At 42.5% G+C, this 23282-nt stretch overlaps 1 protein-coding gene across 1 annotated transcript in view; it reads left to right on the plus strand.

The window, feature by feature from the left end:
* The first annotated feature begins 6772 nt into the window (after positions 1–6772).
* Positions 6773–23282, plus strand: part of LOC121540256 (tenomodulin) — a 53367-nt gene continuing 36857 nt past the window's right edge. The window contains exons 1-2 of the mRNA XM_045206482.1: positions 6773–6854; positions 7038–7099. Of these exons, the coding sequence (XP_045062417.1) occupies positions 6773–6854; positions 7038–7099 (144 nt within the window). The remainder of the gene's footprint in view (positions 6855–7037; positions 7100–23282) is intronic.

The following is a 23282-nucleotide window of genomic DNA, read 5'->3' on the forward strand; positions in this document are numbered from 1 at the left end:
AGGAGAGAGAGAGGAGTAAGAGGCAGAGACAGGGAGGAGAGAGAGAGTAGTAAGAGGCAGAGAGAGGGAGAAGAGAGAGAGGAGTAAGAGGCAGACAGAGGGAGGAGAGAGAAAGAAGTAAGAGGCAGAGAGAGGGACGAGAGAGAGAAGACTAAGAGGCATGGAAAGTGATGAAAGAGAGAGTAGTAAGAGGCAGAGAGGGAGGATAATGAGGAGTAAGCGGCAGAGAGAAGGAGGAGATTGAGAGTTGTAAGAGGCAGAGAGCGGGGGGAGAGAGAGAGTAGTAAGAGGCAGAGAGAGGGAGGAGAGAGAGAGGAGTAAGAGGCAGAGAGAGGGAGGAGAGAGAAAGAAGTAATAGGCAGAGAGAGGGAGTGGAGAGAGAGAGGAGTAAGAGGCAGAGAGATGAAGGAGAAAGAGTGGAGTAAGAGTTAGAGAGAGGGATGAGAGACAATAGTAAGAGGCAGAGAGAGGGAGGAGAGAGAGGAGTAAGAGGCAGAGAGAGGGAGGAGAAAGTAGTAAGAGTTAGAGAGTGAGAAGGAGAGAGAGTAGTAAGATGCAGAGAGAGGGATGAAAGAGAGAGTAGTAAGAGGCAGAGAGGGAGGAGAGAGAGAGGAGTAAGAGGCAGAACGAGGGAAGAAAGAGAGAGTAGTAAGAGGCAGAGAGAGGGAGGAGAGAGAGGAGTAAGAGGCAGAGAGAGGGAGGAGAGAGAGGAGTGAGAGGCATACATACGGAGGAGAGAGAAAGAAGTAATAGGCAGAGAGAGGTATGAAAGAGAAAGTAGTAAGAGGCAGAGAGAGGGAGGAGAGAGAGAGGAGTAAGAAGCAGAGAGAGGGAGGAGAGAGAAAGTAGTAAGAGGCAGAGAGAGGGAGGAGAGAGAAAGAAGTAAGAGGCAGAGAGAAGGAGGCGAAAGAGTGGAGTAAGAGGCAGAGAGAGGGAGGAGAGAAATAGGAGTAATAGGCAGAGAGAGGGAGGAGAGAGAGGAGTAAGAGACAGAGAGAGGGATGAAAGAGAAAGTAGTAAGAGGCAGAGAGAGGGAGGAGAGAGAGAGGAGTAAGAGGCAGAGAGAGGGAGGAGAGAGAAAGTAGTAATAGGCAGAGAGAGGGAGGAGAGAGAAAGAGTAAGAGACAGAGAGAGGGATGAAAGAGAGAGTAGTAAGAGGCAGAGAGGGAGGATAGAGAGGAGTAAGAGGCAGAGAGAGGGAGGAGAGAGAGAGTAGTAAGAGGCAGAGAGCGGGGGGAGAGAGAGAGTAGTAAGAGGCAGAGAGAGGGAGGAGAGAGAGGAGTAAGAGGCAGAGAGAGGGAGGAGAGAGAAAGAAGTAAGAGGCAGAGAGAGGGAGGAGAGAGAGAGGAGTAAGAGGCAGAGAGATGAAGGAGAACGAGTGGTGTAAGAGGCAGAGAGAGGGATGAGAGACAGTAGTAAGAGGCAGAGAGAGGGAGGAGAGAGAGGAGTAAGAGGCAGAAAGAGGGATGAGAGAGAGAGTAGTAAGAGGCAGAGAGAGGGAGGAGAAAGTAGTAAGAGGCAGAGAGAGGGAGGAGAGAGAGTAGTAAGAGGCAGAGAGAGGGATGAAAGAGAGAGTAGTAAGAGGCAGAGAGGGAGGAGAGAGAGAGGAGTAAGAGGCAGAAAGAGGGAAGAAAGAGAGAGTAGTGAGAGGTAGAGAGAGGGAGGAGAGAGAGGAGTAAGAGGCAGAGAGAGGGAGGAGAGAGAGAGGAGTAAGAGGCAGAGAGAGGGAGGAGAAAGAGAGGAGTAAGAGACAGAGAGAGAGAGGAGTAAGAGGCAGAGAGAGGGAGGAGAGAGAGAGGAGTAAGAGAAAGAGAGAGGGATGAGCGAGAGAGTAGTAAGAGGCAGAGAGAGGATATAGAGAGAGAGGAGTACGAGGCAGAGAGAGGGATGAAAGAGAGAGTAGTGAGAGGCAGAGAGAGGGAGGAGAGAGATAGGGGTAAGAGGCAGAGGGAGGAGAGAGAAAGTAGTAAGAGGCAGAGAGAGGGAGGAGAGAGAGAGGAGTAAGAGGCAGAGACAGGGAGGAGAGAGAGAGGAGTAAGAGGCAGAGAGAGGAATGAGAGAGAGAGGAGTAAGAGGCAGCGATAGGGATGAAAGAGAGAGTAGTAAGATGCAGAGAGAGGGAGGAGAGAGAGAGTAGTAGGAGGCAGAGAGAGGGATGAAAGAGAAAGTAGTAAGAGGCAGAGAGAGGGAGGAGAGAGAGATGAGTAAGAGGCAGAGAGGGGGATGAAAGAGAGAGTAGTACGAGGCAGAGAGAGGGAGGAGAGAGAGTAGTAAGAGGCAGAGAGAGGGAGGAGAGAGAGAGTAGTAAGATGCAGAGAGAGGGAGGAGAGAGAGTAGTAAGAGGCAGAGAGAGGGAGGAGACCGAGAGGAGTAAGAGGCAGAGAAAGGGAAGAGAGAGAGAGGAGTAAGGGGCAGAGAGAGGTAGGAGAGAGAGAGGAGTAAAAGGCAAAGAGAGGGAGGAGAGAGAGAGGAGAAATAGGCAGAGACAGGGAGGAGAGTGAGTAGTAAGAGGCAGAGAGAGGGATGAGAGAGAGAGGAGTAAGAGGCAAAGAGAGGGAGGAGAGAGAGAGAAATAGGCAGAGAGAGGGATGAAAGAGAGAGGAGTAAGAGGCAGAGAGAGGGAGGAAAGAGAAGGTGAGACCAAGTGAAAGGGGCAGAATCTTTAGTGTCTTTCACCTTCTTACATTTTATTTAAAAACCTTTCATTGGTTGTTACCCGTTCCAGCTCAGTGATATCAATCACAGAAGCAGACTATAGTGGAACTTGGAGGCACTTTGTCATTTATAATGTCCTGAAAAAGTGCTTTTGTCCTGCCTTTGAAAGGGTTGGTGTAAAAGACCTCAGAGAGATGGGAAGTTATAGATTGCAGGTGGAGAGAAAGGTCACAGGTGCTGTGGTAATGTGCTCATTCTAACCTATAGACTAGCATTAAAGAGGAAGGTGAAAGAGGGGAGTAGTAGAGGGCTGCTGAAGTCCCCAACCCCCTCCCCTTTAAAAAAGTATAAGTCCCCAACCCCCTCACCTTTAACAAAGTATAACTATGGATTCATTTCAGATATTCCGCTTCTATTACTTGTCTGAAGAGAGGATTTTTATAGAAATCCACATTATTTCAGACATCTCCCGCAGTGCCGAGTTAGACAGAGACAAAGAGATACAACTGCACCCCAAGATAAAAGGAAAGACAATCATCCCTTGACTGCAATGCAGTGTAAAAAAACACGGTCGTTTTTTATCATAACAACAAACAATGCTTCAGACAACAATGTGTCCCAGTCGCTGAGTTTGCCTCACAATAGTGGGCTGACCAGGAAGAGATGGAATTGCTCCCAAAGCTCCCTCGTTCTCCCCCCACCTGAACATATCATTATTAAGGGCACAATAGCTCATATCAAGGTGATTTATTGCCAGAGAGGGCTCAAGTTGTTTAAAATCGCTGGTGCGATTAGTCATATATGCGTTGGAGCTGAAAAAAGGGGGACGGTAGTAGACCACAGCAAGGTGGTCAAATGTGGCAAGCGGTGGAGAGTCGCTGGGGATCAAGGATAAAAGTGGGTCATTACATTTACATTTACATTTACATTTACGTCATTTAGCAGACGCTCTTATCCAGAGCGACTTACAAATTGGTGCATTCACCTTATAGCCAGTGGGATAACCACTTTACAATATGTTTTTTTTGGGGGGTGGGGTAAGGGAGTGGGGTAGGGGGGGTAGAAGGATGACTTTATCTTATCCCAGGTATTCCTTAAAGAGGTGGGTTTTCAAGTGTCTCCGGAAGGTGGTGAGTGACTCCGCTGTCCTGGCGTCGTGAGGGAGCTTGTTCCACCATTGGGGTGCCAGAGCAGCGAACAGTTTTGACTGGGCTGAGCGGGAACTGTGCTTCCGCAGAGGTAGGGGGGCCAGCAGGCCAGAGGTGGATGAACGCAATGCCCTCGTTTTGGGTGTAGGGACATTACAATCCTTTCAGGAAAGAAGCAGGGAAGAATTGAGTTGCGTTCAACATCCAGATACCCAGCAGAGAAGCAGCCAAAGAACACCCATTTAATTCCAGCAATATAAATAAACTGGAACAACATCATAATTCCAGAATTATGTTGAAATTGGCAAAATACCTCTATAATAGCCCTACAATTATGCTCTGAAATGGCCACATATTTGATTTGGAGTCAGGTATTATATTTACCATATCCAGTTGTAAAAGATAAAACTGCTCCACTTTAAGTGTTTTTTCTTGGGTAAATTCCCCAAAGCTCTGTAGCCCTGAGCTCTAATTCCAGATTAAATACCACATTGAGCAAACTGAAACAGTAGTATTTGTATGACTTCCAAATACACTAAATTAACCAGAGTTCCTAGAGTTCTTCTTAGGTATGCTTGTAACATTTATCAAGGATTTAGTACACTTGAGGATACAAATTAAATCACATTGGCTTTCAGATGAGTGTACGGAATTCCTCAGAGTTTCTCCAAACTATGTTTGTTTGAAGAGCTTACTCTTAGGGTTTCAGTGAAGTCGAAAACCAAAATGGCTAGGCCTTTGACAGTGACATTAAAATAACTTGAGAGGTGATACTCGCGACTAGCGATTTGCAGGTGCCGAGACCAAGCATGAGGATTCAATACATTGTTTGGATGGATGGCTATATATTTGCATCTCAGAGAGTCACACCTTTGCTGTGAAAATCTCCGGGGTGAGACGTTCCCATGGAAGTCCTGGGAGCACAGACACCGTTGGAGGTGTGAAGACAGATGAAAACATGAATCGACTAAATTAATGTTACTGTGAATTAAACTGTCATGTTTGGTTTGTTTCAAGAGTTCATAAAGAGCTGAATATTTTTATATGTTTTATTGCATTGTATGTTATCTGGATTATGTAATTTTAAAGTGACCGGGTTGACTGGTTATCAGGCACATTCCTGTTGTCTGGTCATAACATTCAAATTGAGTTGATTAGATTAGAATCTGGGTGTGTTGTTCCAGCCTTTTGTTCTCACTAGCAAAGTGCAAAGAAATGTTAATTCAGGTTGGGGGTGCGTTCCCACTGGAATTTGGTTAAAAGGGCAGTGAATTCGCTCATACTTTGAGATCTTTCTTCCAAGCTCCTGTGTGTATCAGACACACACAGCTTTTTCTCTTAGAGATTATTCTGAACTGAAGACACGTGTAACCACGTTAAGTCTTAGTTAGTTGATAGTCATTTACTCTGTGTATTCTGTAATGTATCATGTATTTAATGTACGCTGGAATTATTTGAGTGTCAATTATTTGGTGACTACCTGTTAGTTGAATTGAGTAAATGCATTCCCCGTTTTACGAAGTCATTCTTTGATTGACTATACGTTCATCATTTAGTAGGTCTTGTTGCTTGGGTTCCACCTTGTCACGGAATCAGCCGAGGCTGCTCCTCCTCCTTGCTCGGGCAGGCTTCGGCGTTCGTCGTCCCCGGAGTACTAGCTGCCACCGATCGATGTTTCGGTGTTTGTCTAGTTTGTCTTGATTGTTTTCACCTGTTTCCCATTATGTTACATTGTATTCCCTTTATAAACCCCTGTCTCTCATTGGTTTTTGTGTGTGATTGTTTTCCGTGAGGTCGGCAGTGTTCGGGTGTATGCGTATTTTGTTCCTCCCTGTTTGGAGGTTTTGTTTGTAATTTTGATTACTGTGCAAGTAAAGTTCGTCTGCCAGTAGCTCGGTGTCCTGCGCTTGACTTCGCTCATAGCATACACGTCGCTCTGACACACCTTGACACACCTTGACATCCCTGATCTACTTGACTCAATAAATGAATGCTAGAACATTGGTTGCCAGAAGCTCGCATCCGTTACAAGACCATGGTGCTTGCCTATGGAGCAGTGAGGGGAACGGCACCTCCGTACCTTCAGGCTCTGATCAGTCCCTACACCCAGGCGAGGGCATTGCGTTCATCCACCTCTGGCCTGCTGGCTCCCCTTCCTCTGCGGAAGCATAGTTCCCGCTCAGCCCAGTCAAAGCTGTTCGCTGCTCTGGCACCCCAATGGTGGAACAAGCTCCCTCACGACGCCAGGACAGCGGAGTCACTCACCACCTTCCGGAGACATTTGAAACCCCACCTCTTTAAGGAACACCTGGGATAGGATAAAGTAATCCTTCTACCCCCCCCCCCAAAAAAAAAAGTATAATTGTAAAGTGGTTATCCCACTGGCTATAGGGTGAATGCACCAATTTGTAGTCGCTCTGGATAAGAGCGTCTGCTAAATGACGTAAATGTGCCCTTGAGCAAGGCACTTAACCCTAATTGCTCCTGTAAGTCGCTCTGGATAAGAGCGTCTGCTAAATGACTAAAATGTAAAATGTAAATGTAAATGTATCCAGCCTCTTAATAATTGCATAACGGTGCAAGTTAGACACATGTTCATTATAGTCATACTGAGAGGTGATGTAAGGCTCGCTACCTTGACTAGATCCTCCAGTTGCCTTTATTCACATAATAATGGAGTCAGATTGATTTCTACACATAATTCTACACAACTACATAATGGTGACCCCTCATCCTCAGTCAATGGGGATTTCCACCAACCGACAGAGGCACATACTCAAGTACGGCCTTTATTTTTTAGCATTCCTATATGTACCACCTTGTCCCTATATGTACCACCGTGTCCCTATATGTACCACCGCGCCGCTAGATGTACCACCGTGTCCCTAGATGTACCACCGCGCCCCTGGATGTACCACCGCGCCCCTAGATGTACCACCGCGTCCCTAGATGTACCACCTCGCCCCTAGATGTACCACCGCGCCCCTGGAAGTACCACCGCGTCCCTAGATGCACCACTGCGCCTCTGGGTGTACCACCGCGCCCCTAGATGTACCACCACATCCCTAGATGTACCTAGATCCCTCCATGTTGAGGGACTTCCACCGGAGTCATCCGACTCGCCCTGCTCCGTGTCCTCCTGGCCGTCCCCGAGGCCGTACCACTGCGCCCCTGGATGTACCACCATGTCCCTAGATGTACCACCTCGCCCCTAAATGTACCACGCGCCCCTAGATGTACCACCGCGCCCCTGGATGTACCACCGCGTCCGTAGATGTATCACCGTGCCCCTGGATGTACCACCACGCCCCTAGATGTACCACCTCGTCCCTATATGTACTACCACATCCCTATATGTACCACCGCAATCAGGAAAACTACCAGAGAGAAGAGTGGATATACAATGGATCTCAAGTTGCTATATTTAAAATATTTAGATGCTGCTCCTGATTTTGTGTCCTTTTATTAAAGAAATGTTGGCAGATTTTTTTTTATCTCCCTTGATAAATAAATACAATGTTTGGTAGATCATTAGAAAGAGTGGAAATGGGACTGTTTGTTCTTGGTTTAAGTTAGGTTTTCACTGTTTGATTCATTGGTCTAATTTTGAACTGACAAACAGTGAAAACCTAACTTAAACCAAGAACAAACAATGCCATCTACCAAACATTGTATTTATTCTTCAAGGGAGATAAAAAAAAATCTGCCAACATTTCTTTGCTAAAAGATCAGACATGAATATCCAAAGATTAGATGCAGTAGTATATGTAAATAAACAAAGTCCAAAGACAGAATGACTATTTCAACAATGTGTATATCAAAAAGATGTGTGCGAATAGAAAGACCATTCAGGAATAGAAAAAATGGCCCTGTAAAAGTTGTGACAGTTGTGACCAAATAGTTGTTCTAATAAATGGTTAGTACACAGTGTGTAGGAGTCCCTTCAATCATTCTTCTTCAGTTTTTGATTCTCCTATGCACCTGTGATAAGACATTACTTCTGGTTTGCAAAAGCTGTTGATATCTGAAACTATTGCACAAATTACAATGATCAAGAAACAAAATATGATTAATATCTCTCTATCGCCTTTGATATTGATGCGCCAAAACATTGCTCGGTTGACACGGGCGATATGTAACCTTCAATTTACATCCGTCCTGTGTTGTGTTCTCTCTGCTGCTGTCAACACTCCCCTCTAGCAGCCCCAGTTGCAAAGAAAAAGCCATATCTCAGACTGCCCATCTTAATATTTTCTTTTTATTGGCCAGTTTGAGATATGGCTTTTTCTTTGCAACTCTGCCTAGATGGTCAGCATCCCGGAGTCGCCTCTTCACTGTTGACGTTGAGACTGGTGTTTTGCGGGTACTATTTAATGAAGCAGCCAGTTGAGGACCTGTGAGGCGCCTGTTTCTCAAACTAGACACTCTAATGTATTTGTCCTCTTGCTCAGTTGTGCACCTGGGCCTCCCACTCCTCTTTCTCTTTCTATAGTTTGCGCTGTTCTGTGAAGGGAGTAGTACACAGCGTTGTACGAGATTTTCAGTTTCTTGGCAATTTCTCGCATGGAATAAAATTCATTTCTCAGAACAAGAATAGACTGACGAGTTTGTTGTTTCTGGCCATTTTGAGCCTGTAAACGAACCCACAATTGCTGATGCTCCAGATTCTCAACTAGTCTCAAGAAGGCCAGTTTTATTGCTTCTTTAATCAGCACAACAGTTTTCAGCTGTACTAACATAATTGCAAAAAGGGTTTTCTAATGATCAATTAGCCTTTTAAAATGATAAACTTGGATTAGCAAACACAACGTGCCATTGGAACACAGGACTGATGGTTTCTGATAATGGGCCTCTGTACGCCTATGTAGATATTCCATTAAAAATCTGGAGTTTCCAGCTACAATAGCCATTTACAACATTAACAATGTCTACACTGTATTTCTGATCAATTTGATGTTATTTTAATGGACAAAAAAATTGCTTTTCTTTCGAAAACAAGGAAATTTCTAAGAGACCCCAAACTTTTCAACGGTAGTGTATATACACTCATATACATACATACATATACACATATATACATATAAATACATATACATACATATACATATCTTTTTTTAAATATATTTTCCTTTATTACTTTCCAACCCCACCACCCCTCCCCTAATTGGAGTAAACTAGTGAACAACAACACTTAGGTCTCTACTTCCAGCTTATACATACTATATAAATTTATGGACACAGTCAATTTTACAATAATTCTATTTTGTTTGTTTTTACTCCTTAACTTCCTCTACCCTGAACCGCTCCGATCACTTTCATGACGTCCATCTGGTTTGCTTCTGTATGCCATATCTTTCAAACTGTGCTTTTTCACAAAAGTTCTCAACATATAACCTATATACTTACTATGGACACAGTATGTTTTACATTAGTTATTTTGTTGTTATTAGTCATTAGTTATTAGTCCCAACCTTCAGCTCCATTCAACCCCTCCCATCTATCTCTTAACACCATCCATATTGGATTTTTATTTGCCATATATTTTTCAACTGTACTGTGATGTTTCACAAAAGTTCTGAACCCTCTATTCTCATTTTTTCTACAGATTTTAAATTGAAAATAAACATTTTTGCTAAAAGTATTATTAGACAGTGCCTTTCAAAAGTATTCATCCCCCTTGGCATTTTTCCTATTTTGTTGCATTACAACCTGTAATTTAAATTGATTTTTATTTGGATTTAATGTAATGGACATACACAAAATAGTCCAAATTGGTGAAGTGAAATGAAAAAAATAACTTGTTTAAAAAAATTATACAAAATAAATAACGGAAAAGTGGTGCATGCATATGTATTCACCCCCTTTGCTATGAAGCCCCTAAATAAGATCTGGTGCAACCAATTACCTTCAGAAGTCACATAATTAGTTAAATAAAGTCCACCTGTGTGCAATCTAAATGTCTCATCATCTGTCACATGATCTCAGTATATATACACCTGTTCTGAAAGGCCCCAGGGTCTGCAACACCACTAAGCAAGGGGCACCACCAAGCAAGCGGCACCATGAAGACCAAGGAGCTCTCCAAACAGGTCAGGGACAAAGTTGTGGAGAAGTACAGATCAGGGTTGGCTTATAAAAAAATATCTGAAACTTTGAACATCCCACGGAGCACCATTAAATCCATTATTAAAAATGGAAAGAATATGGCATCACAACAAACCTGCCAAGAGAGGGCCGCCCACCAAAACTCAAGGACCAGGCAAGGAGGGCATTAATCAGAGAGGCAACAAAGAGACCAAAGATAACCCTGAAGGAGCTGCTAAGCTCCACAGCAGAGATTGGAGTATCTGTCCATAGGTCCCCTTTAAGCCGTACACTCCACAGAGCTGGGCTTTATGGAAGAGTGGCCAGAAAAAAGCCAATGCTTTAAAAAAAAAAATAAGCAAACACGTTTGGTGTTCACCAAAAGGCATGTGGGAGACTCCCCAAACATATGGAAGAAGGTACTCTGGTCAGATGAGACTAAAATTGAGCTTTTTGGCCATCAAGGAAAACGCTATATCTGGTGCAAACCCAACACCGCTCATCACCCCGAGAACACCATCCCCACAGTGAAGCATGGTGGTGGCAGCATCATGCTGTGGGGATGTTTTTCATCGGCAGGGACTGGGAAACTGGTCAGAATTGAAGGAATGATGGATGGGGCTAAATACAGTGAAATTCTTGAGGGAAACCTGTTTGTCTTCCAGAGATTTGAGACTGGGACGGAGGTTCACCTTCCAGCAGGACAATGACCCTAAGCATACTGCTAAAGCAACACTTGAGTGGTTTAAGGGGAAACATTTAAATGTCTTGGAATGGCCTAGTCAAAGCCTAGACCTCAATCCAATTGAGAATCTGTGGTTTGACTTAAAGATTGCTGTACACCAGCAGAACCCATCCAACTTGAAGGAGCTGGAGCAGTTTTGCCTTGAAGAATGGGAAAAAATCCCAATGGCTAGATGTGCCAAGCTTATAGAGACATACCCCAAGAGACTTGCAGCTGTAATTGCTGCAAAAAGTGGCTCTACAAAGTATTGACTGGGGGGTGAATAGTTATGCACGCTCAAGTTTTCAGTTTTTTTGTCTTATTTCTTGTTTGTTTAAATAAAAAAATCATTTGCATCTTCAAAGTGGTAGGCATGTTGTGTAAATCAAATGATACAAACCACCCAAAATTCAATTTTAATTCCAGGTTTTAAGGCAACAAAATAGGAAAAATGCCAAGGGGGGTGAATACTTTCGCAAGCCACTGTATTATTGATCGATTGACTTTTCAGATCACCCATTAGTGCTATCTGCAGGGTTAGCTCCAGGTAAATATTGCAATCCTTCAGCCATCCTGTGACCAAAAACAAGCTAGAAATGGACAGTACCAAAACAAATGATCTAATGATTATATCTCTTCGCAGAGCTGGGAAGATTGTATCTCCCATATAAATAACATTCTATTGGTAGCAAGAATTTTGTATAATAATTTTAATTGAAAAATTCTAAGTTTTGAATCCGGCGTCGTTTTGCGTATCAATTCATAAACCATTTGCCATGGAATCGGTACATCAAAAATCTCTTCCCAAATATTTTGCAATCTATATGGGACGGCTGTCAATCCTTTGGTCCTTAAATTATCACAATTTTCTTTAAACAATTATGGTCTTTAATGCAGGGCCGACAGATACATTCCTTACTTTTTCCCCCTTCCACTTTCCTCTTCCATTTTTGTGGTAACGCTGCAGTTATTTGGTTGTAATTTTGGGTAGAGCAGACATTTCCATATGTTTTTTTCATATTATTTAGAAAACTGTTCACTAGGCGTAGGCAAGACCATAAGCAAATAAGTAAACTTGGATAACACTATAAAGTTAATCAGGGTGATTTTTCCACAAATAGACAGGTATTTACCTTCCCATGGTAGCAAGATCTATTTTTGCTAACTTTCTATTCAAATGTATTGGAGTGAGATCGTTTATTTATTTTGGGATATGTATTCCGAGTATATCCACATCACCATCAGACCATTTTATTGGTAAACTACATGGTAATGTAAATTTTTTATTTTTTAGTGATCCAATACGTAATATAGTACATTTATCATAATTTAGTTGTAATCCAGAGAGGTTAGAACATGTATCTAGATCCTCTATGAGGTTGTGGAGGGATTCAAGTTGTGGATTTAAAAGAAAACATGAATCATCAGCGTATAATGACACCTTTGTTTTTAAGCCCTGGATTTCTAATCCCTTGATATTATTGTTGGATCTGATTTTAATAGCTAACATTTCGATGGCCATAATAAATAGATATGCCGATAATGGACAACCTTGTTTTACTCCTCTTGACATTGTAAAACTATCTGAGAAATAGCCATTATTTACTATTTTACACCTAGGGTTTACTATACATGATTTTAACCCATTTTATAAGAGATTCTCCAAAATTGAAATGCTCCAGGCATTTATATATAAACTCCAGTCGTACTTTATCAAAAGCCTTTTCAAAGTCAGGCCTGGTTTCCCAGATTTGTCATAGTGTTATATTGTTTCCAGTACTTGCCTTATATTATCTCCAATGTATCGTCCATGTAAAAAAACCTGTCTGATTAGTATGAATAATGTCCGACAATACCTTTTTAATTCTATGCGCTATACATTTTGCTAGAATTTTTGCATCGCAACACTGAAGTGTAAGGGGCCTCCAATTTAAATGGACTGGATCTTTATATTTCCCACTTGTATCCTGTTTCAGTAATATTGAAATCAGACCTGCTTCTTGAGTGTATGATAATCTACCATTTACGTAGGAGTGGTTGAAACGTGCTAATAACGGTCCTCTGAGTATATCAAAAAAGGATTTGTATACCTCAACTGGTATGCCATCCAACCCTGGAGTTTTCCCGGACTTAAAGTCTTTAGTTGCATCCTCCTCTGTAAAAATCCATACAATTAGTTTCAGTTAGAGGAGATGGCGGTGACTGAAACGAAAACATATGCTTAAAGTATTTTGCTTCCTCCTTCAAAATATATTTTGGTGAATCATGGGTGACTCTGTCATTTGTAACCAATTTCAGTAAATTCTTTTTGGTATTATTTCTATGTTGAAGACAAAAAAATTATTTGGTGCATTTTTCCCCATATTCCATCCAGTTTGCTTTATTTTTATAACATATTACACTTGATCTTTCATGAATAAGTTCCACCATTTATTTTGGTTTTTCCTCTAATTTATTCTGAGCCTCTATGTTGCAGTTTTTATTGCTACCTATCTGTTCTGTTAGACCTTCTATTTCCTTTGTTAGTATGGACTAAATTGCTTTTGTTTTCGAGATGAGTATGGCCTCTAAAGGCACATTTAAATGTGTCCCATACAATAAGTGGATTTGCTGTACCTATGTTCGAAAAATTAAGTTATAAATTCCTCTGTCCTACATTTTGCTAGAATTTTTGCATCGCAACACTGAAGTGTAAGGGGCCTCCAATTTAAATGGACTGGATCTTTATAATTGCTTTTGTTTTCGAGATGAGTATGGCCTCTAAAGGCACATTTAAATGTGTCCCATGCAATAAGGGGATTTGCTGTACCTATGTTATGTCAGAAAAATTAAGTTATAAATTCCTCTGTCCTAGTTAAAAACAAGTTATCATCCAATAGGCTTTGATTAAATTTCCAATATCAAAGTGGAAATTCAGTAAGATGAGTCTGCAGTAAATGAGTGTGCAATAGTGAGCTGATTTCAAATGGATGATCTGCGGGGACACTTTGAGCACGATCTGCGGGGACACTTTTCAGCGTTCTATCTGCCCACGGTAGCCGATTCGGTGGACATTGACATGCATTCATCTGTGCTCCTGTCTCTGCCACATCTACACTGAACAAAAATATAAATGCAACATGTTTCATGAGCAGAAATAAAAGATCCCAGAAATGTTCCATATGCACAAAAACATTATTTCTCGCAAATGTTGTGCACAAATTTGTACAGCAGGAGTGGGACAAAATTCCACAGGCCACAATCAACAGCCTGATCACCTCTATGCAAAGGAGATGTCGCACTGCATGAGGCAAATGGTGGTCACACTAGATACTGACTGATTTTCTGATCCACGCCGCAACCTTTTTTTAAAGGTATCTGTGACCAACAGATACATATCTGTTTTCCCAGTCATGTGAAATCCATAGATTAGGGCCTAATTTATTTAAATTGACTGATTTCCTTATATGAACTGTAACTCAGTAAAATCTTTGAAATTGTTGCATGCAGTGGTGTAAAGTACTTAAGTAATAATACTTTAAAGAACTACTTAAGTAGTTTTTTGGGGTATCTGTACTTTACTTTACTATTTATATTTTTGACATCTTTTACTTTTACTTCACTACATTCCTAAAGAAAATTGTGTACTTTTTACTCCATACATTTTCCCTGACACCCAAAAGTACTCGTTGCATTTTAAGTATATTTAAAACCAAATACTTTTAGACTTTTACTCAAGCAGTATTTTCCTGGGTGACTTTCACTTTTACTTGAGTCATTTTCTATTAAGGTATCTTTACTTTTACTCAAGTATGACAATTGGGTACTTTTTCCACCACTGGTTGCATATTTTTGTTCAGTATATAATGGTTGAAGTTATTTCCCTTCTGGTTCTTCATTTTCCACCTGGTTCGACTTTTTCCTCTCCCTCTCTCTTCACTCTGTTTACATTTACATGTGCCACCGCCGCGCTGACCAGATGCTCTCGGGGTATGCGAGAACACATGGTCAGACGAGGAAATAGTAGTAGGAGTAGCAGTGTTTTCTTTGGTAATCCATGTTTCCGTCAGCGGCAAGAAGTCGAGGGACTGGAGGGTAGCATAGGCTGAGATGAACTCTGCCTTGTTGGCCGCAGAACGGCAGTTCCAGAGGCTGCCGGAGACCTGGAACTCCACATGGGTCGTGCGCGCAGGGACCACCAGATTAGAGTGGCAGCAGCCATGCGGTGTGAAGCGTTTGTTTGGCCTGTGCAGAGAGGAGAGAACAGGGATAGACAGACACATAGTTGACAGGCTACAGAAAAAGGCTACAATAATGCAAAGGAGATCGGAATGAAATGAACTAAACATCTGGGAAAGCGAGAGAACGGGGCCTCCTTCACTTACGTTTCACTGAAACACTCAAATATAACTCTCCCAACTTCCACTTTAGAAATTATAATTGTTGTAAACTATAGCGGTTCAATGTTTTCTAGGAATAGACTCTAACTTAGTTTATTCAGCTAGCTAACTTGGTACGGTATTCTTCCGTGAAAACCGTCCAGGGCACCGAATCCTATGACGCCATAGCCAGCTAGCATGCCAGCCTCCAATAACACGGTTTAGCACCAATACTCGGTTACAACAAACCACCAGTGTGTTAACACGCCAAACAGATCATTTGTGTCCGTGTCTAACGTTGTGTAAAGTTTGGGGTTAGTTTTGACAGTTTGAGTGAGTACTTCGTCAACTTTTTCAGCCAGTTAGTTAGCTAGAATAGTTAGCATTCTAGCTAGCCATTGCTCTCTGCCAATGAACCAACCCCTCCTCCCACGGCACGAAACACAGAGAGAGCCAAGCTAACGTTAACTAGTCACCCATGTCCCGAATTCCCTTGAACGACTCTAGTTACCAGTATGTAAAACAAAACAAAAATACATATAGGTTATAACTTACCGTTAGTAGCTACTGTTAGCCAGTTACAGTGGGGGAAAAAAGTATTTAGTCAGCCACCAATTGTGCAAGTTCTCCCACTTAAAAAGATGAGAGAGGCCTGTAATTTTCATCATAGGTACACGTCAACTATGACAGACAAAATGAGAAGAAAAAATCCAGAAAATCACATTATAGGATTTTTTATGAATTTATTTGCAAATTATGGTGAAAAATAAGTATTTGGTCAATAACAAATACTTAGTTATATAGCCTTTGTTGGCAATGACACAGGTCAAACGTTTTCTGTAAGTCTTCACAAGGTTTTCACACACTGTTGCTGGTATTTTGGCCCATTCCTCCATGCAGATCTCCTCTAGAGCAGTGATGTTTTGGGGCTGTTGCTGGGCAACACGGACTTTCAACTCCCTACAAAGATTTTCTATGGGGTTGAGATCTGGAGACTGGCTAGGCCACTCCAGGACCTTGAAATGCTTCTTACGAAGCCACTCCTTCATTGCCCGGGCGGTGTGTTTGGGATCATTGTCATGCTGAAAGACCCAGCCACGTTTCATCTTCAATGCCCTTGCTGATGGAAGGAGGTTTTCACTCAAAATCTCACGATACATGGCCCCATTCATTCTTTCCTTTACACGGATCAGTCGTCCTGGTCCCTTTGCAGAAAAACAGCCCCAAAGCATGATGTTTCCACCCCCATGCTTCACAGTAGGTATGGTGTTCTTTGGATGCAACTCAGCATTCTTTGTCCTCCAAACACGACGAGTTGAGTATATTTTGGTTTCATCTGACCATATGACATTCTCCCAATCCTCTGCTGGATCATCCAAATGCACTCTAGCAAACTTCAGACGGGCCTGGACATGTACTGGCTTAAGCAGGGGGACACGTCTGGCACTGCAGGATTTGAGTCCCTGGCGGCGTAGTGTGTTACTGATGGTAGGCTTTGTTACTTTGGTCCCAGCTCTCTGCAGATCATTCACTAGGTCCCCCTGTGTGGTTCTGGGATTTTTGCTCACCGTTCTTGTGATCATTTTGACCCCACGGGGTGAGATCTTGCGTGGAGCCCCAGATCGAGGGAGATTATCAGTGGTCTTGTATGTCTTCCATTTCCTAATAATTGCTCCCACAGTTGATTTCTTCAAACCAAGCTGCTTACCTATTGCAGATTCAGTCTTCCCAGCCTGGTGCAGGTCTACAATTGTGTTTCTGGTGTCCTTTGACAGCTCTTTGGTCTTGGCCATAGTGGAGTTTGGAGTGTGACTGTTTGAGGTTGTGGACAGGTGTCTTTTATACTGATAACAAGTTCAAACAGGTGCCATTAATACAGGTAACGAGTGGAGGACAGAGGAGCCTCTTAAAGAAGAAGTTACAGGTCTGTGAGAGCCAGAAATCTTGCTTGTTTGTAGGTGACCAAATACTTATTTTCCACCATAATTTGCAAATAAATTCATTAAAAATCCTACAATGTGATTTTCTGGACTTTTTTTCCTCATTTTGTCTGTCATAGTTGACGTGTACCTATGATGAAAATTACAGGCCTCTCTCATCTTTATAAGTGGGAGAACTTGCACAATTGGTGGCTGACTAAATACTTTTTTCCCCCACTGTAAGTGCAAAGCTAGCCACTGAATCGATTCAGCCAGTTCGCGTCTGTCCCAACGGAGAGAAAGCGTCTCCAAATATTATTTTCTCATCTTTCTCTGGAATATTCTCTGGAATTGTTTTCCCTCATCTCTCATCTCTCATCTTCTCGTTTGTCTGGCGGTTGCTACCCATCTTCTGTTTGAACATTCTGAAATCCCCCATGGGAGAGGAGCAGAGCTTTAGATTACATTCAGTCTAATTCTTGAAGAGCGGAGGAGGATTAGTAGGGTAGCGGTGGTGCTGGTGCTGGTGCTAGTGTAAGGTTGTAGAAGTGGTTATTTTCAATGTCTCTAACAGAGATGTCTGTTTCCATTAGAGGGGGGGAAACTAGACTCTAATAAAACAACAATGCAGAGGAGCGAGTGCAACCCTGGGGAGACATTTAGCTAGTTCTCATGTGACTGGCCATGTGAGGCGAGAGTCATGAGCTCTGCTAATTCACCATGCTGCAGTTTGCTGGAGGACAAGGAGCCAATGGTGGGGATTCTGTGTGAAAAAGGAGCAAAGAGAAAAGCTGTAAGAGAGAGCTAGTGAAATGTCCATTCAGATTGCTCACTGGCAACCAACCAAGGCTGAACACGGGACTCTCCTCTCTCTCCTTCCGCAGCTGTTTTGACTTGACGCTCAGCCTTGAAGAAGTCTGTCTGTTCTGTCTACCCAGGAGACCATCTTCTGTAACAGTAACAGTGGTGCTTATGTCATTTCCCATCCTTTTATTAATACACCCACTAAACTTCCTTTAGAAACAATGAGAGGCCTCCCGAGTGGCGCAGCGGTCTACAGACTTGGGTTCGATCCCGGGCTGTATCACAACCGGCTGTGATCAGGAGTCCAATAGGGCGCCGCACAATTGGCCCAGCGTCGTCCGGGTTAGGGGAGGGTTTGGCCAGGGGGGCTTTACTTGGCTCATCGCGCTCTAGCGACTCCTTGTGGGGGGCCGTGCGCCTGCAGGCTGACCTCAGGCGTCAGTTGAACAGTGTTTCCTCCGACATATTGGTGCGGCTGGCTTCTGGGTTAAGCGGGCGGGTGTTAAGAAGCGTGGTTTGGCGGGTTATGTTTCGGAGGACGCATGACTCGACCTTTGCCTCCCAAGCCCGTTGGGGAGTTGCAGCGATGAGACAAGATCGAAATTGGGAAGAAAAAAGGGGGCAAAAAAAACAAAAAATAACTATGAGAGGTTCATCCAAGATGTAGGCTGTCAATCAAGACCTACCGCAGGCTCTTTCTCTCTGTCTTGTAATTGGTGACCAGTACGGCTGTCTGAGCTACTGCCCTCCTCTATCCATCACCGGTGTGCCCGAGGCTCCCATGAGGCTCACACATACACACACGCCCGTAACCTTTACGTAATGTCCTCCAGTGCCACAGACAGATAGAGCCCCATTCACACAAAAACCTGTGGGTTCGTTGGGCCTGCTGTCTCTTATTCACTGGGCCCTTTTGTGGCTCTACAATATGTTTGACACCATCTGGGTAGAGATTGTTAAGGACCACCTTGGAGAAAGGCCTTGCCATGGATAAATAAACAAGGCATTGTCGGGAAATGCTTCCATACAATTTGCAGTGTTGTGTTCGTGTTGGAAGCGAATTTCCCGCTGTGCAAGTTAGCATTTCACTGTTTTACACCTACTGTATGGGTATTTATCAGGATCCCCAGTAGTTGTTGTGAAATCAGCAGCTACTCTTCCTGGGGCCCACACAGAACATGAAACATGACATGATACAGAACATTAATAGACAAGAACAGCTCAAGGACAGAACTACTGTATCCTTTGCATGTGACAAAAAAACTTTGATGGATTGATTGATTGAACCTTGTATTTTTGTATGTCGACTGATGATGTTGAGAGGCATATGGATACGTGGGAAACCTGAGCCCTTCCTAGGGGGAATGGGAGATACTGATGGTAGTTTTTGACAATAGGAGATCTTGCACTCGTACCCTGTAAAAAATGTATATTCAGCAGGTTGGCATAACAATTTGTACTGTGACATTCATAGAGAGGTTATCATACAGTGTATTATTTTTGCTGCCTTGCTACTGAGGACACTAATTCAGACACTTTTTTAATTGTTTCTTAAACTTAACTTCACTGTTTTGATAAGTAATATTTATTATATATCATGTATGTTGAGTATGTTATGCAACCGCATTGAATCGGAACCTTTAAATTAATTATATGACATATCTGAATAGCCAGCCCGATCGAGTACAAATCAATATGAAATTGCTTCAGGAGCACTCAGGATGTACTCTCTCAGCATTGGCCTCCCCCGCCTACGTGAAGTCGCACCGAGCATGTGCTTCTGGAAAAATGTGCTGTTTAGTAATTGGTCAAAAAGGCTGAGGAGATAATGAAGCAAGGTTAAAAGTGACGGTTAGGAAATTTAAATATTTTATTTGTGAAAAGATTAGATGAACATTAGTGCTATCCAAAGTCAACACACCCCAGAAAAATCCAATACAATTGACCATGTTTGATATGACAATGTGTGGTAACCAAACATATGAATATGGTCCATAGACCAAAATGTTTGTTCTAAGAAAGCCATATTTCTAACCTCTTTGCACTTATATTCACAAGCTTAAAGTAACTGTCCAGTGTTTCCAGATTTCTATGAAATATGACCTATACTTGATTACAATATGAGTAAAATATTTTTCCTTCCAACACATGGTAATTAAGCATGTTAAAAAGCAGCTTTTCTGTGTTGGAATGGTGTGGGCGTATACCGGTCATTAAAAATATTAATGTGAATAGACCGCTGATTGGCCAGCTCATCGTCCTCAGGAGGATGACATCATCCTCTATAAGGAAATAGCAAACCATTTTTAAATGGTCTGTTTGAGATACAAGTTTGAGGTGGGTTTTTTAAAGTGTTTTTTCTCCAATTTATGCTTTGGCCACAAATAAGAGGATAGGACGAGTCAATAATATTAGCTATGAGTGAACAGAATATGAACTTTTAAAAGTGAGATTTTCACTGGTCAGTTACTTTAATAATACAGTGCATTCGGAAAAGTATTCAGACCCCTTAACTTTTTCCACATTTAGTTACGTTACATCCTTATTCTAAAATCGATTAAATTGTTTTTTTCACTTAGCAATCTACACACAATACCCCATAATGACAAAGCAAAACAGGTTTTTAGACATTTTTGCAAAAAATACCACAAAAACGGAAATATCACATTTACATAAGTATTCAGACCCTTTACTCAGTACTTTGTTGAAGCACCTTTGGCAGCAATTACAGCCTCGAGTCTTCTTGGGTATGACGCTACAAGCCTGGCACACCTGTATTTGGGGAGTTTCTCACATTCTTCTCTGCAGATCCTCTCAAGCTCTGTCAGGTTGGATGGTGAGCGTCGTTGCACGGCTATTTTCAGGTCTCTCAAGAGATGTTTCATCGGGTTCAAGTCCAGGCTCTGGCTGGGCCACTCAAGGACATTCAGAGACTTGTCCCGAAGTCACTCCTGTGTTGTCTTGGCTGTGTTCTTAGGGTCATTGTCCTGTTGGAAGGTGAACCTTCGCCCCAGTCTGAGGTCCTGAGCACTGAGCAGGTTTTCAGAGAGGATCTCTCTGTACTTTGCTCCGTTCATCTTTCCCTTGATCCAGACTCCCAGTCACTGCCGCTGAAAAACATCCCCACAGCATGATGCTGCCACTATCATGCTTCTCCGTAGGGATGGTGTCAGGTTTCTTCCAGACGTGACACTTGGCATTCAGGCCAAAGAGTTCAATCTTGGTTTCATCAGACCAGATAATCTTGTTTCTCATGGTCTGAATCCTGTAGGTGCCTTTTGGCAAACTCCAAGCGGGCTGTCAGGTGCCTTTTACTGAGGAGTGGCTTCCGTCTGGCCACTCTACCATAAAGGCCTGATTGGCGGAGTGCTGCAGAGATGGTTGTCCTTCTGGAAAGTTCTCCCATCTCCACAGAGGAACTCTGGAGCTCTGTCAGAGTGACCATCGGGTTCTTGGTCACCTCCCTGACCAAGGCCCTTCTCCTCCAATTGCTCAGTTTGGCCAGGCGGCCAGCTCTAGGAAGAGTCTTGGTGGTTCCAAACTACTTCCATTTAAGAATGAGGGAGGCCACTGTGTTCTTGGGGACCTTCAATGCAGCAGAAATGTTTTGGTACCCTTCCCCAGATCTGTGCCTCGACACAATCCTGTCTCGGTGCTCTACGGACAATTCCTTTGACCTCATGGCTTGGTTTTTGCTCTGACATGCACTGTCAACTGTGGGACCTTATATAGACAGGTGTGTGCCTTTCCAAATCAAGTCCAATCAATTGAATTTACCACAGGTGTACTCCAATCAAGTTGTAGAAACATTTCAAGGATGATCAATGGAAACAGGATACACCTGAGCTAAATTTTGAGTCTCATAGTAAAGGGTCTGAATACTTATGTAAATAAGGTATTTCTGTTTTTTTCAAAAATTTATAAAGACCTGTTTTTGCTTTGTCATTATGGGGTATTGTGTGAAAATTGATGAGGGAAAAAAAGATTTTATACATTTTAGAATAAGGCTGTAACGTAACAAATGTGGAAAAAGTCAAGGGGTCTGAATACTTTCCGAATGCACTGTATTACTAATAGTTCAGCAATACTTCACCTGCCACAAACCCAGGGATCCACAGAAGCCATCCCATTTTCTAAACAAAACGATAGCAACATTATGCACCTATTTAAAACATTGAACAAGTAAATTCAAACAGTTCATTTATGATGTACATTGCAATCCATTTAAACATGATGTGATGAGGAAAATCTCATCGCTGGAGTTTAATCAAAAGTGACCACCGCCTACAGAAAATGTGATGAACTGTTTTCGTATAAATCAATAAGTCCTTTCCACCTTTATGCTAATATATAAGAAAAGGGTTAAATGGAACTTTAATCCACCACAAAGGCTCCCAGACTATATAATGGCTCTAAATTTCAAATAACTGCTCGACTGACACTTGAATATCAGGTCCATCTTCATTTGGCTACGTCTTACGATTTTAAAGTTCAGGTTCCTTTCCGAGCCAAGGCCATTGTGACCCATGTTAATGGCTATTTATATTCCAGAGCCATACTTGCCGTGATCTTCTGTTAAGAATTATATCCCATTCAATCATTATTGCTCACCAATCATTATTGCTCACCTATTGAAGAGCTTGATGGCAATATGGGGTGCAGGTCATTTAAATGTCATAAGGAGTGTGTGGTAGTAAGTGGGTAAACAACATGTTGAGCACACGTATGAAGAGTGTAATCGAATGCTTATCTAACCTCTTTCTGAATGGTATTGCCATACTATAGGGCTTTAACTAGTGTTACTAGAGTCACTAGACCAACATATGAGCATCAGGCATGGACATTATAGTCATAAACACTACAGTCGTGGTCAAAGGTTTTGAGAATGACACAAGTATTGGTCTTCACAAAGTTTGCTGCTTCAGTGTTTTTAGATATTTTTGTCAGATGTTACTATGGTATACTGAAGTATAATTACAAGCATTCCATAAGTGTCAAAGGCTTTTATTGAAAATTACATTAAGTTTATGCAAAGAGCCAATATTTGCAGTGTTGACCCTTCTTTTTCAAGACCTCTGCAATCTGCCCTGGCATGCTGTCAATTAACTTCTGGGCCACATCCTGACTGATGGCAGCCCATTCTTGCATAATCAATGCTTGGAGTTTGTCAGAATTTGTGGGTTTTTGTTTGTTCACCCGCCTCTTGAGGATTGACCACAAGTTCTCAATGGGATTAAGGTCTGGGGAGTTTCCTGGCCATGGACCCAAAATTTCGATGTTTTGTTCCCCAAGCCACTTAGTTATCACTTTTGCCTTATGGCAAGGTGCTCCATCATGCTGGAAAAGGCATTGTTCGTCACTAAACTGTTCTTGGATGGTTGGGAGAAGTTGCTCTCGGAGGATGTGTTGGTACCATTCTTTATTCATGGCTGTGTTCTTAGGCAAAATTGTGAGTGAGCCCACTCTCTTGGCTGAGAAGCAACCCCACACATGAATGGTCTCAGGATGCTTCACTGTTGGCATGACACAGGACTGATGGTAGCGCTCACCTTGTCTTCTCCGGACAAGCTTTTTTCCGGATGCCCCAAAC

Source organism: Coregonus clupeaformis, chromosome 3, assembly GCF_020615455.1.
Source record: "Coregonus clupeaformis isolate EN_2021a chromosome 3, ASM2061545v1, whole genome shotgun sequence".
Lineage (NCBI taxonomy): Eukaryota > Metazoa > Chordata > Actinopteri > Salmoniformes > Salmonidae > Coregonus > Coregonus clupeaformis.